The sequence below is a fragment of the Sceloporus occidentalis genome, unplaced genomic scaffold (assembly GCF_023333645.1).
Source record: "Sceloporus occidentalis isolate IW3139 unplaced genomic scaffold, rSceOcc1.0.p SCAF_1, whole genome shotgun sequence".
Taxonomy (NCBI): domain Eukaryota; kingdom Metazoa; phylum Chordata; class Lepidosauria; order Squamata; family Phrynosomatidae; genus Sceloporus; species Sceloporus occidentalis.
In genome coordinates, this window is record NW_028316981.1 from 110,094,505 (window position 1) to 110,108,430 (window position 13,926).

The 13,926-nt window shown below is 40.4% G+C and overlaps 1 protein-coding gene across 7 annotated transcripts in view; it reads right to left on the reverse strand.

Moving 5' to 3' along the window:
- The window catches only part of TENM2 (teneurin transmembrane protein 2), a 1,152,237-nt gene that overhangs the window by 154,092 nt on the left and 984,219 nt on the right, over nucleotides 1-13,926 (reverse strand). For all 7 annotated transcript variants that reach the window (XM_089531991.1, XM_089531984.1, XM_089531975.1 and 4 more), the window contains one exon: nucleotides 4,002-4,196. In XM_089531991.1, the coding sequence (XP_089388117.1) occupies nucleotides 4,002-4,196 (195 nt within the window). The remainder of the gene's footprint in view (nucleotides 1-4,001; nucleotides 4,197-13,926) is intronic.

Below are 13,926 nucleotides of genomic sequence, written 5' to 3' on the forward strand. Positions count from 1 at the left end.
CTACACTGTCTCATGAAACTTATGGTATTTCTTTTGTGGACTGTGATAACTTTGAGGTGAAACTAGTTTGAAGGAAGGACATTAAGGTAACCTTGTAAAGCAGAAGTAAAATGTTTACATACGTATGCCTGGGCATACTATCTATAAATGTCTATAGCAAAGAGTGTTAACTGGTTGTCTTCCAGATGTTATTGGCTTGCAACTCCCATCAACCTGAGTTAGCATGGCCAGTGGTGAACAATGATAGAAATTGCAGCTTAATATTCAGAATGAATGCATAAAGGGGCTATTAGGGATAAACAAGATAAGCCCATTGACTAGATGCTACATCTAGTGCGTCATTCATATGTCATTTTTCTTGTGGAACAATGTAAATAGTCTTACTCATGCATTCCAGTTTTGTTATTCATACTTTGAAATGGCATCCATCCACATCTGTTCTGGATTTTACCAGGAGCTGGTGGCTGAGGAAGGGGGTGTTTCCCCCATTGCTGGTCCTGGGCTCATCCTCCATGGTCTGAGTGGGAATGCCGCTTTCCTCTTGGGAAGCCCATGATAGCTACCCGTAGTAATGGGTGTGTAGGGAAAGAGGAGGAGTGTCTCCTTGTAAAGAAGGTCAGGCAGAGCCCCCCCCCCCCCAATGAGTCAACGATGTTAATGTATTCGATGTCCATTCAAGATATGCTTAGTTTAATCTGGGCCTGCTCACAATGTTATTCACACTGATGACAATGTGAATCTTTTATCAAAATCTGGGGAAAGACTTGGTGTCGAATACCCTGGGTTAAGTGGATTTTTTGGTACCCCCCCCCCCCAAAAAAAAACCACCTCTGATTCTACTTGGATTATTTTCATCATGTGAATAGGGCCAAAGTGTGGGGTTACGTGTATATGGGATGCACATGCAGAAGTCTCCCCAGGGATCTCATCCCCATGGAGCTCTATGTGTGTACATGTGTACACTTGTAGGCCCTTTATACTGATGCCGAACATGCATTAGTTGTGGGCAGGGTCAATGTACACATTGGTATCAAGGTGGTGGGGTAGTCATGCTTGCTCAAAAGAGTTCCTTATTTTATTTTATGCATTCAGTTGTAAGTATAAGAGTACTTATGTCAAACACAAAAAGCTACCACTTACTTTCCTAAACCTAAAATTATTATGTACCATGCACTGTAATCCACATAACAACAATATAATGATAGATATTTGCAGGCACTTTATGCAATGAGGTGGCCATCATCAATTTATCACTTTCCTTTTCTCTGTCTATAAACACACACATACACAAGCATAAATATACCACAATCCACTCTGGATATTAACAACTTAGGTAATATGTTAAGCTATTGACTTCAGTGAGGTTTAGGTCAGATACTGTCTCTGTATATCATCCATGGGAGAACATAATATGACAGCCATTTATATTCCATCAGCTTGTGTAAAAGAAGAGTCAGGATATGAATAGTGTACAAGAAGGATCTGAAACCAAAGTCTACAGTCCTTTTCTACTGTCTGAATGCTTCTAGATAGTGTGTTACAAGGGATAGGGCTGGGAGAGACACTTTATTTTCTCCTCCCCCTATCCCCCTACCCCTAGATAGCTGGTAGTCCAAATCTGAGTATTTTATAACTAAAAAGCAGGAGGAGTATATCATGTAGTTTTGGAGATGGAAAAGGCATTATGGATATTATGTGGACAAATCTTTGCTAGAAAGTCCATGCATATGCATCTTCTATGTACAACAGCTAGAATATTTAACATTCATATTTTTGCCTGTTGTATAGATTCCTGAATTGTTTTCTGTTCTCTAGTTCTTTATGTTTTCCACATTGGTCTCTTAGCACCGTGTTCTCTGTTTCTTTATTTTGTTAGTAAATATATCTCTATATAATTTGGTGTGTGTGTGTGTGTGTGTATGTATGTGTGTGTGTGTGTGTGTTATTAAAAGAAGCCTAGTTCTAAATCCAGTGTCTGGCTGGCTGGTTATTCTACTGAATTTTTTATTATTCTTTTGGTTTGGGACTCTTGGAAACAAAGGATAATATGTTTTTGCCCTCGTTGTCAAGAAGCCACAAGGAAGTCTTGTGAGGTCAATGTTTTCCCTGATGCAGGCTGAATTGGACAAGGATTGGTGGAGGTACTATCTTGCAGGATTGTTGATGACCCTTTAGCTTACCTAGAGGGGCTAGTAAGGGCGTTGAACCCTGATCATTCTCTAAAACTGGCCCCAGGCAGTACTCTGGCTGCATTGTGGACCAGCCAATGTTTCCATGCCTGTTTCAAAGGCATTTCTTAGTAATACAGATCAGATGGAAGTAAGACATCTGCCCAGACCTGACATCACCAGGAACAGAAATATGAGGCTTTGCTAGCATATTCCTAACCACAACCAAAACCTGGGCATCCAGCACTGAATCCATGAACATTCACAAATTACAAACTTTTGTCTTCAGGGTGAATATAATTCTAACCAGCCCAGGCTGAATCACTACTGCCTGAGGTTATTTCCAACATGCCAGAACCACTTCTGTCCTATCTGGATTATGATTCAATTTGTTCAGCTGATTACTGACATCAGGTGAATGGAAGCTGGCCTTGTTATCTGACCTCAAAAATGCTTTTGCATGTAAGAGTGGAAACGAGGTTCCTGGCTTCACCCACATGGCCAGCCAACCCCTTCCTACATAACAGGTTGTGACTGGGACCTACAAGTTGATCAGTGGTAGTGGCAGCTAAGGGGGCACATGGCCATCTTGCCTACTGGCTGTTGTGGTGGAGTTTCTGGGAAAGTCCACTGCAAAGAGCCATTAAAAAAAAACAGGTTAAGGGTCTGTTGGACTGGGGTCAGGCTGGATCTGCTAGAGTGATCTGTCCATCCCCAGTCCAGAGCTGTAGACCTGCACCATCTAAACAGGATGGCACCAAGATAGGGCAAACATGGGCCTTTTGGTCTGTGTGTAATGTCCTTTAGCCATGTCAAGATATTTTTTCTCTCCTTTGAGGAAATGATACTTAATGAGAAAACAATGTCTGTACTACAAGATGCACTTCCTGTTTGCACATTTAATAAGAAAGTAGAACAATATGGGACATTTGATGACAATGGGATATATATATTCTACAGGCAAATGACTATTTTGATTGCTTTGAGTGTAGCATCCTTTTTTCTGGAATAAAAACAAAAATATATACTCCTGAATGCAATATTAAAGGAGAATTCTCCTATTTATGGCACAGCACACTGCACAAAAATTAACTGAATACGGAAATCATTAAATGCTTTATTGCTGGCCATATTTGGTCATGTTCAATTTCAATAGTTAAAACTTTTCTTTTTCTTTTTCCTTTCCCTGCCCCTCCACCTCACTTCTCTGCAAAAAAACCTCAAAGCTACTTAAATGTTCAATAGAAAGTGCTTTTTAGAATTCATTAAATTGCCGTCCTTTCTGTGTACCATCTACTTTCCTTTAATTCAATGTGATTGCACGTAACAAGAATAATTTACCCTACATGAGGCCACTAAGTGACATGGATACTTGTAGTCTTTCAAATTCTGTTCCTCTTTTTTTCGGAATTAATTATGACTGAAGTGTTTGCTTTTATGGGTTTCCAATTACAGCATTTTGTATACCATCTTTTTTATTTGTTTTGTTCTACATTTTTCATTTTAAAAATGTTCAATAAATATAATCCATACACAAAAAGAAAGAAAAGATGGATTTGGACTCTTCAACAAAAGAATTACTCAGATTTACCTGTGGTATATTATTCTTCAGTTGGTAGAATTATTAGGACCTTAAGTATGTGGGAAAACCCCCCACAGAGTAAACAAAAGGTCCACCAGCCAATAATACTGGAAGCACTGAATTCCTAAGCTTCTTGTCCAGTACTATTATATTTGTTGTATACCATGGCATTGTGGAGTTTTTCCTTTTGTCCTCTCACCCCCTTTACTCAATACAAGCTGCAAAAATATAGTTTCTATTGTAACATTTACCTTCCTCACAGTTTTCTCCTTTGTAGCCAACAGAGCAGACACAGTTCCCTTCAATGCAAGAACCATGGCCCCCGCATGAAGGATCAATACACTGGCTGATGGGTACATCACACTCTGGCCCTTTCCAGCCACTGTAGCACAAACAGGCTCCTTTGGTGTATTGTCCATTGCCACTGCACAGAACTGGGCACGCAGCTGGAAAATTGAATGGGAGAAAGAAAGATAACAGCACGTCATGTATATATATCCACACTCAAACTGTGTAAAAGGGTAACAAGACTTCAAATGGTGATTTAATAGAAAGTGCAAGTCATGCTGTTCAGATTTATCTTTCAGGAACTATAGAATTGTAGATATGAGGCAGATGGTAATAAATTTTATTGAACCACCTTCTCTTTGCTGATTCAATTTCACAAATACAATTCCAATGAATAGGACCACCTTCTCACTTTGTACAATTCATAATCTGCAATCCACCATCTCAAACAACACATCTTGGTATTGAAAATTAATGACTATAGTTTTCATTTAATAATAAGTTTGGATACATTGCTTAAAACATTAATAAAATTAAAATAAATTTACTTTTGAAATTGGGATCAAAATAATAATATGAAAGATACATAGTGAACTGGTTCATCTGTAATACCAAAGCATGCTTTCATGTATATGGACAAGCTGGAAGGGCCATAAACAAAGTCACAGTGTCTTCCCAGACTTAAGACACAGTTTTTATGAAAACTAGTTTGGTATTTTGAATCTGGTATAAAATAAACATTGTTCAGTTTCCAAACAAGCAACTTTCACTTGGACTCATTTCTCTCTCTATATATATCAGATGAGAACCAGCCAATTAAAATGAACAAACTTTTAAAACAGAAATAATTGAAATGTTATAGCTGTAATTAATATATGTCATTAATATCCCTTTCATTATTTATATCTATCTGAAATCTTGTATACAGGTAAGCCTGCATATAATATATTGCCATGAAGGCATATTAATAGTACATTTTTATATTTGCAGAAACAAATTTATACCACTATATACAGAAATATATACTGATAATAAAATGTAGAGTTTTTGGGAGCAAAACGTAACAGATTCATAATTAAATCACAAAACACAGAAGCAGCTTTCATTATTGTTAAGTGCCCTTCAGTCAATCTTGACTCATGGTGACCCTGTGGACAAGCCATTTACAAGATCCCTTGCCTTCCATTGCATTGCTTAGGTCCTCCAAATTCATGCCCGTGACCTCATTGATTGAATCTAGACATCTGGCATGCCGTCTTTCTTTCTACTACATTCTACCTTTTGTGCCTTCTCATGATGTGGCCAAAGTACAACAGCCTCAGTTTGATCATCTTGGCTTCTAGCAGTATTTCAGACTTGAACTGTTCAAGGACCCATTTGTTTGTCTTTTTGGCTGTCCATGGTATCCTTAGCACTCTTCTCCAGCACCACATCTCATATGAATTGAATTTCTTTTTATCCACTTTCTTCACTGCCCAGCTCTCACTTCCATAGATAGTAAAGGGGAATACTGTAGCTAGGGTGATTTTAACTTTAATCCTCGATTGTCTATCTTTGTCTAGTTCTTTGTCTGATTCTTTGTCTAGTTCTTTCTTCACTGCCTTTTCCATTCCGAGTCTTGTTATCTTTTGGCTGTAGCCTCCGTTCTGATCAACGTTTTATCCAAGGAACAAGAAACCTTTCACTATTTTGATTTCCCCATTGTCTATGTTGATTTTATGTAAATCCTCTGTGGTCATTATTTTTGTTTTCTTTATGTTCACTGCAGGCCTATCTTTGCACCTTCTTCCTTTGACCTCCCTTAGTAATTGTCTGTGATGCATATTGTCATATGCATAGCTTAGATTATTTATGTTGATGGTATAATATCTCAGTATGGTGAATTAATACAGTCAGCCCTCCTTATCCATGAATTTCTTATCCATGGATTAAAACATCTGCAGCTTGAAAATATTTTAAAAAATATAAATTACAAATAGCAAACCACTTTATATAAGGGACACCATTTTGCTATGCCATTATATTTAACATCCACAGATTTTGTTATCCACTGGGGTCCTGGAACCAAACCCCAGTGAATAACAAAGATTCACTGTATATCAGTATGATGAATAAAAAATAGTGGAATCACTATTCAAGTTATTTGTTTGCTCCATATTATATTAAGGATTCTGCTCTCACTATACAGATTGTGTAGTTGTGCTGTCAAGACTTTCAAAGATGTGAAGACTCCCTCCCTCCCTCCCTCTCTCTTAGCTTAGTAAATCAGGAGATGATATGTATGAAATATATCCTAATTTCAGCTGGGCTTTTGATATTTGTTCTCCACAAGATTCTTGCAGAAAATGTGAGGAAATGTGGGCTAGACAGTGATACAATTGAATAGATTTGTAGCTGGTTGAAAGACCTAACCCAAAGACTGGTTGCTTTTCACCCTGGAGGGTAGTGACAAAATGGGTGCGCAGGGTTAGGTCCTGGAACTAGTGCTACTCAATATCTTTATAAATGACATGGATGAAGTAAAAGAAGATATATTTATCAAACTTTCAGATGACACCAAACTGAGATGGTAACTATACCTTAGAATATAGAATCAAGATTCAAGATGAATTAAATAGCTCAAATAACTGGGACAAAACTAGCAAAACATATTTTGACAAATACATATATATATGTATGTGTGTGTGTGTGATTCTACTTTTAGCAGATAAATTGAGATGTACAAATGTGGGATGGGTAATGTTTGGTTTGATAGTAGTATATGTGAAAAGGATTTGAGGCTGTTAACAAACCACAAGCTAAACATGAGTAAAAGTATAATATAGTGGTAAATAAATAAATAAAACTGGTCAGTTCTAGGCTGTATGAACAGAAGTATAGTATCCAGATTAATGGAAGTTATAGTGCCACTCTATTATGATTTGGTCACATCTCATCTAGAGCATTCTGTCCAATTCTGGGTATCACAATTTAAGAAGGATAGCAACAAGCTGGAATATGTCCAGAGAAGGGCAAGATGGTAAATTAAGGGAACCAAGACCTATGAGGAAAGATTGAGGGAACTGGATATTTTTAACCTGGAAGAGAAATTATTGAAAGGAGATAGGATAGTCATCTTCAAATAGTTGAAGGGCTATCATATCTATTACAGAATAAACCTGTTTTCTGTTCCTCTAGAAATAATGGATTGACATTACAAGAAACAAAATTCTGACAAAATGGTAGGGATAATGTCCATGTAATAAGAATCATTCAAAAGTGAAATTGACTACCTGGGAAGGTTTTCAGACATTTGATGGCCATTTATGCAGGATGTTTAACTGTGGATTCCTGCATTGGCAGGGATTGGGACTGGATCACACATGGATCCTTCCAACTTTAGAGTTCTACAGTTCCAATATGTATGCAGAGGTTGCTATGCTGATGATCTTGCAGCAACATAAATATGGGTCAGCAGTAGCAAGTCAGCATTATATATGTATTGATATGTATGTTAGAGTAATAATAGATTAGCTACTTTTCTAATAGAATGGATTCTGTACTCCTCTTAATGTCAGCTACTTCTCTAATGCAGGAGTCCAGGCAAGAGTCCTATCAGTAGCAGCATCATTACAAGGACTCTAGAAAATATGGATGAAACTCAAAGGACTGGGCTATTAGATAATGTGATACAAATTCTTGCTATGTTCTTATTAAAAAAATAAATGGCAACTCTGCCAATTCAAGGCAGAGGTTCATTATTCCACAGACCACTGGGCAGTACAGTGTACAGATGTGCCATCATTTTCTTACTTGTGCTCTTCTAACTGACCCTTTGAGAATCTCTCCACAAGAGGATAATTAATTCTGTATCTGTAATAACTCAAGCCAGAACGTTCTTTTAGCAGAAATTAAACTGCTGCTACTGTGATATTGTATATGTTTTGCCCCATGAGAGAAATGGATTATGGTTTACTGTGCTGTAAGCTGAAACCTACAAACTTATTATCTAGTCTTGAAATAAATTTTGGTTGTTTATAGAAAAACACTTCCCAACTATGTCACCCATCTATTCTCCCTTGGAAATGATAAGCAGGAAATGAAGACACCTGGTGTCCCCATCTGTCAGAAGTATTTATTGTCCTTCTGTCAGAACACTCCTTTTAAAAAATTACATCCTTGTTATGGAGTACATGTACTCTCCAATCCTAAAATCCAGAACCATTTAAAATAAACTTTCTAGAAATAAAACAAAACATTTTGTTATTCTTAACACATGTGCATACACATGCACACACACATATAAAGCACATTTCCCAGATTCAATTTTTTCTCTGTTTTTCTCCCCATTCTAGCCTTAAAACTAATAACTCCTTATTTTAATCGAAGCTTCTAGACTTCGAGCCTAATATGGCCTCCTGTGGTCTTGAGTCCAGCTCACAGAGCTCTCAAGGATGGCACCTCCCCAAAGTTCACCCTATCCCTGTGCCCCTGGAAGAAGAATGGGCTATAAGAATGATTGGGCTGTGTTTTTGAAGCTGTGGCTCATTTACTTTGCTCTTCTTTCCCACCTCCATGGCAAGGGAGACAACGGATTGAAGTTGGGTCACTTGATGGTCTCCTTAGAAATAGGTGAGTCCCATGAGCTGGGCTCATTTCTCATAAAAACAAACAATAAGAACAACATGAGCCACATAAATAGGATAAATCATAGCATGACAAACATCATCTTGGTTGTTATAATCCTCAGTACTCCTACTGAAGGGAATAAAAACCAGAACAGGCTAGCAGGCAAACATAAATAAAATGCCTAGCAAACACAAAAGTTGGCAGGAGGATGTGATAGAAATACTCTAAATAAATACATAAATAAAATGTTTTGAATGGATCCCCCAAAGATTACAAAGGCGGGTTACAGACGGGCAAAAAGGGGTGTGTTCATGACGTCATGAAGGTGTAGCCTTTAGACGGGCCTTACCTGAATGCCGTCATGAACGCGCCGCCCGCACGCCCCAAGCAGGAAGAAGCGGCATTAAAAAGGTGCCGCTTTTTCCCGCTTCTTTTTGATAAGCGGCGTACGTGCGCATCTCCGTATGTAAGCTGCTGCACCGATACGCCAGAATTGTTACGCCGCTAATTTAAATTGCCCATTTAAAAGCTCCGTGTCTGCTGCGTCGCATAATGAGTCGGGGTCCCGGGACATGCGCGGTTTGCAGTCAGGCTTTAATTGCAGCGTCAGATGCCAGGCAGCTGTGGAAGCTGTGGCACAGCTGCACTCTATTTTAATGCTCGTAACCCTAACCCTAGAGCAACATGTACGCATGCGCTGCTAGAATTGTGGAAAGTTTGGAATTTAAAGTGAACCCCTACACACATTCCTGCGCCATTTTCACCTAATAAAAAAACACTAAAAGTTTAAATATTTACATATGTACAAGGGAGGTGATGGGGGATGGCAGGGGGACAGCGGTGGCAGCGGCGACAGCTGTGGCTGTGCATTGCAGATTCAGCAAGAGCATGGGGAGCAAAGGAGAGGAGGCATCCATGATGCCAGTGAGACTGGCAACTTGCAAGCGGACAAGGATGCCATCACCAGCTGGCAGGAGGCCACCTTTGTTCTTGGGTAGGGCGGGGGGAAAAGTTTAAAGGGGCCTGGGCGCTTTAAATGTGCACATACGCTTTCTGCCGCCGGTGCTGACTGGTGCAGCTGTGCAGCTGCGCATCCTCCACTGGCAAAAGAAAAAAAAGCCGCGTTTTTGGCCGCCCGTGCGGAAGCTGCCTCTCTCTTTGCAGCATCCTGCGAGGCGGCGGTATGGAAGCTGCGGGTAAGAAACGGCCCCAGGTGAGGCGTCTTCACTGCCCCCAGTGTGGAAGCCCCATCCACCTTAGCCACGCCCCTGGGGTGGGCGGTCTGGAGGCTCCGTATTCAGGGGAAGACACCTTCAAGACGTCTTCCCCTGCCCGTCTGTAACCCGCCAAAGTCAACATCAATGACAATACACACACAATTATGGAGGCCAATGGGCACATAATATTGGGTCTCTGTCAGTTCTTAAGAGTGCTGACTGAGTGCCCTTTATGCCTACTTGATCCCCTTTTGCAGATAAAAGAAGTGGGGAATGAAGCCACATGCACTAAGCTAGCTTTCAGAATGTTTCACACTCACTTCATTTTGTCTGTATGGGGAAGGTGAAAGGAGAAACAAAGTTGAAGAAGCTTAATCTAGTGGTATGGTTGGGGAACCAAAGGTTAACATCTTCTGTCCTGTGAGGAAGTTGGCAAAGAAAATCCAGGCCCTGTCTGCACTGGCCAGGATACCTAAGGGCAGCCAGGACTCGTCTTGATTTCTGTAATGTGCTCTACATGGGGCTACCCTTGTACCAAGTTCGGAAGCTTCAATTAGTTCAAAATACAGATGCCAGACTGGTCACCGATTCATCAAGGTTCTACTACATAACTCCAATTTTAAAAGATCTTCACTGGCTGCCGATTACCTTCCGGGTGCAATACCTTTAAAGCCCTACATGGCTTGGGCCTGAGTTACTTGCGGGAACGCCTCTCCCTTCATAATCCGCCCTGCACTCTTAGAACAACAGGGAAGAATATGTTGGAATTACACACAACCAGACTAACTTCCACCTCCCAGAAAGCCATTACTGCAGCTGCTCCAAAACTCTGGAACAGTCTCCAGGAAGAGATCCGTCTCACTACCTGCTTGGAGGCTTTTAAGAGGGCAGTTAAGACAGATCTCTTCCGGTGAGCTTACCCACCTGATCTCTTATAAGACATATTCTTCTACCCCTTTGACCTAGATTGAAACATCTCTCTCCTTTTTCGCTTTGATAGTATCATTTTTAATTGTTATCTATTTTTATATTCTATTGTACTATATTGTTGTTTTTATTGTTGTGATTTGCATTTGTATATAGTATATTGTATTGGGTTGTAATCCCATCTCGATTCACCTGGGAGAGGTGGGAAAATATAAATAAAAATTTATTATTATTATTATTCCCAGAAGATCCAGAGCCATGGGTAAGTTATTTAAACCTTACCTTGTAATGCCCTGGCTCATATTCAAGACATGCTGGGCATCATGAAGACTGCCTGCTCCAGAACCAGCGTTGGGGCCTTCCATCATCCAAACAGAATGGGGAGGGGGATCCTTTTGTCTCGTGCAGACAAGGCCCTAGCCTTTCACATGAAACCATTATCCCATGCCTGTGTTGCATTATGTTTTGCTATCAAATCCTTAGATAGGATAAAATAAGATGGGATAAACTAATTCACATCCTATATTTTGCACCAGCAAATATAAATCTCTTTCAGAAACCAAGCGTACTTCTTTGGTTTGAAGCAGAGCTGCAAACACAGCTGAAAGTGTTCACTTTGGCAAGGCATGCTAAACAAATAAAATTCAGAAGTGGAGAATCTAGTTGACTGGTAACATCAGAGACAACAGGGCTCTATTCATTTTTTTTAAAAAATCACACCACTCTTATTTTCATTCTGCTCAAGCTAACTGTGTTGCCAATAAGGCATAGATGCTCCTGCAACAGGTTCTCTTCTAAGAGACATTTTTATCCTCATAATGGAAGAATTCAATCAAGTCCTTCTGCTGACAGAATTGCTTCCACAAATAAAACTGTGAGGTGAGAATATCTGACTGGATGCAGAGTTTGGAGATTGAGAGATCCTTTGGGGCAGATCCAGTGGGAGAAGACCCTGCAGAGAGGAGACGTTTTGCTGATACAATGCACTATGCCATCCAGTGTATGATCTTAACTATATAGGTTGCCCAGGTTATTTGTTTCCTATAATATTACCTGTGGCAAATAGAAATACAAAAATAATGTAATTACATGTTATATTGCTGTAATATTGAACTGTAATGAATTAGTGGGGGAAAATAGAAGAAGAAAGAATAAGCATGTGGAAGATGGTAGGGGAACTCTTGAGGTGAGAAAAGCCAGTAACATCTAGAGAATAGGAATAGCATACTGCAGATATAGTCGGTCCTTCTTATACACGGATTTTTTATACACGGATTTCAGCATACACGGTTTGAAAATGTTCCAAAAAAGTATAAATTTACCTTGATGTTCCACTTTTTATTAGGGACACCATTTTGCTATGTCATTATACTTAATGGGACTTGAGCATACACGGATTTTGTTATACACGGGGGATCTTGGAACCAAACCCCAGCGTATAACAAGGATCCACTGTATCTTGCTGCTTTTGTTGTTGTAGTATGCCTTCAAATCTTTTCCTACTTATGGCAACCTTAAGGTGACCTATCATAGGGCTTTCTGGGCAAGATTTATTCAGAGGGGGTTGCCTTTGCCTTCCCCTGAGGCTGAGAGAGTGTGACTTGCCCATGGTCACCCAGTAGGTTTCATATGCTGAGTGGGATTTGAACCCTGGTCACCAGAGTCATGGTCCAACACTCAAACCATTACACCACACTGGCTCTCTATATACAGATCTCTAATACTAATTTGAATATTTTCTAAATTTTGAAATGTGAATGGAAGCATAGTGTGGTTTTTTTGTTGTTACTGTGTGCCTTCAAGTCATTTCTCCTCCCTCCATAACTGTCATCTTCCGGCTTGTGAGGGAGTTCACCAGGCAGGCCCAGCTCCATCAGGGCTAGCCTGGAAGAAGAGACTCCTCCCTCCATAACTGTCATCCTCCGGCCTATGAGGGAGTTGATCAGGCAGGCTCAGCTCCATCAGGGCTAGCCTGGAAGAAGAGACTCCTCCCTCCAAAACTGCCATCCTCCGGAATGCAAGGGAGTTGATGAGGCAGGCTCAGCTCCATCAGGGCTAGCCTGGAAGAAGAGACTCCTCCCTCCATAACTGTCATCTTCCGGCCTATGAGGGAGTTGACCAGGCAGGCTCAGCTCCATCAGGGCTAGCCTGGGAGAAGAGACTCCTCCCCCCATAACTGTCATCTTCAGGCCTGCAAGGGAGTTGACCAGGCAGGCTCAGCTCCATCAGGGCTAGCCTGGGAGAAGAGACTCCTCCCCCCATAACTGTTATCTTCAGGCCTGCAAGGGAGTTGACCAGGCAGGCTCAGCTCCATCAGGGCTAGCCTGGGAGAAGAGACTCCTCCCTCCATAACTGTCATCTTCAGGCCTGCGAGGGAGTTGACCAGGCAGGCCCAGCTCCACCAGGGCTAGCCTGAAGAAGAAGAGCCCTCCCTCCAGTCCATCTGCCTTGGTCCAGGCCTCAGAGGGAGAGAAGAATGCTGGACCTGATCCCCCCCATTCCCTTTTCCTTTTGTGTCTTGTCTTTTCAGATTGTACGCCTGAGGGCAGGGAACCGTCTATAACCCCCTCTGTTGTAAACCGCCTGGATTCCCAGTGATTGGGCAGCATATAAATAAATCCTATTATTATTTATTATTATTATTATTACTGACTTATGGTGATCCTAAGGCAAACTTATAATGGGGCTTTCTTGGCAAAATTTTCTCAGAGGAGGATTGTCATTGCCTTTCCCTCAAGGTGAGAGTGTGACTTGCCCAATTTGGGATTCCATGGCTGAGCAGGGATTTGAAGCCTGGTTTCCCACAATCTCAGTCCATCACTCAAACCACTACTTCACATTGTTTCTAAGCATAGTTTTCAATGTAATAAATGCAATTTGAGTGTTAAATAATCACACAGATTTTTTTTAAAAATAAAAGCAACTGTTTTGTATCAGTAATAAATATTTTCAATCAAATAGTGTTTTTAATTTTATGCAGGACTGGTATTCCAGCAACACAATAGCAATTTTGCTACACAAAATGAACCAATATGATACCATAAATAAGGCTGTATCAATCTTGCAGTAAAGATTTCCTAATAAATAAATAAATTCCTAAGGCATTCTATATCCTTACAGATGCCAGAGACAGTGC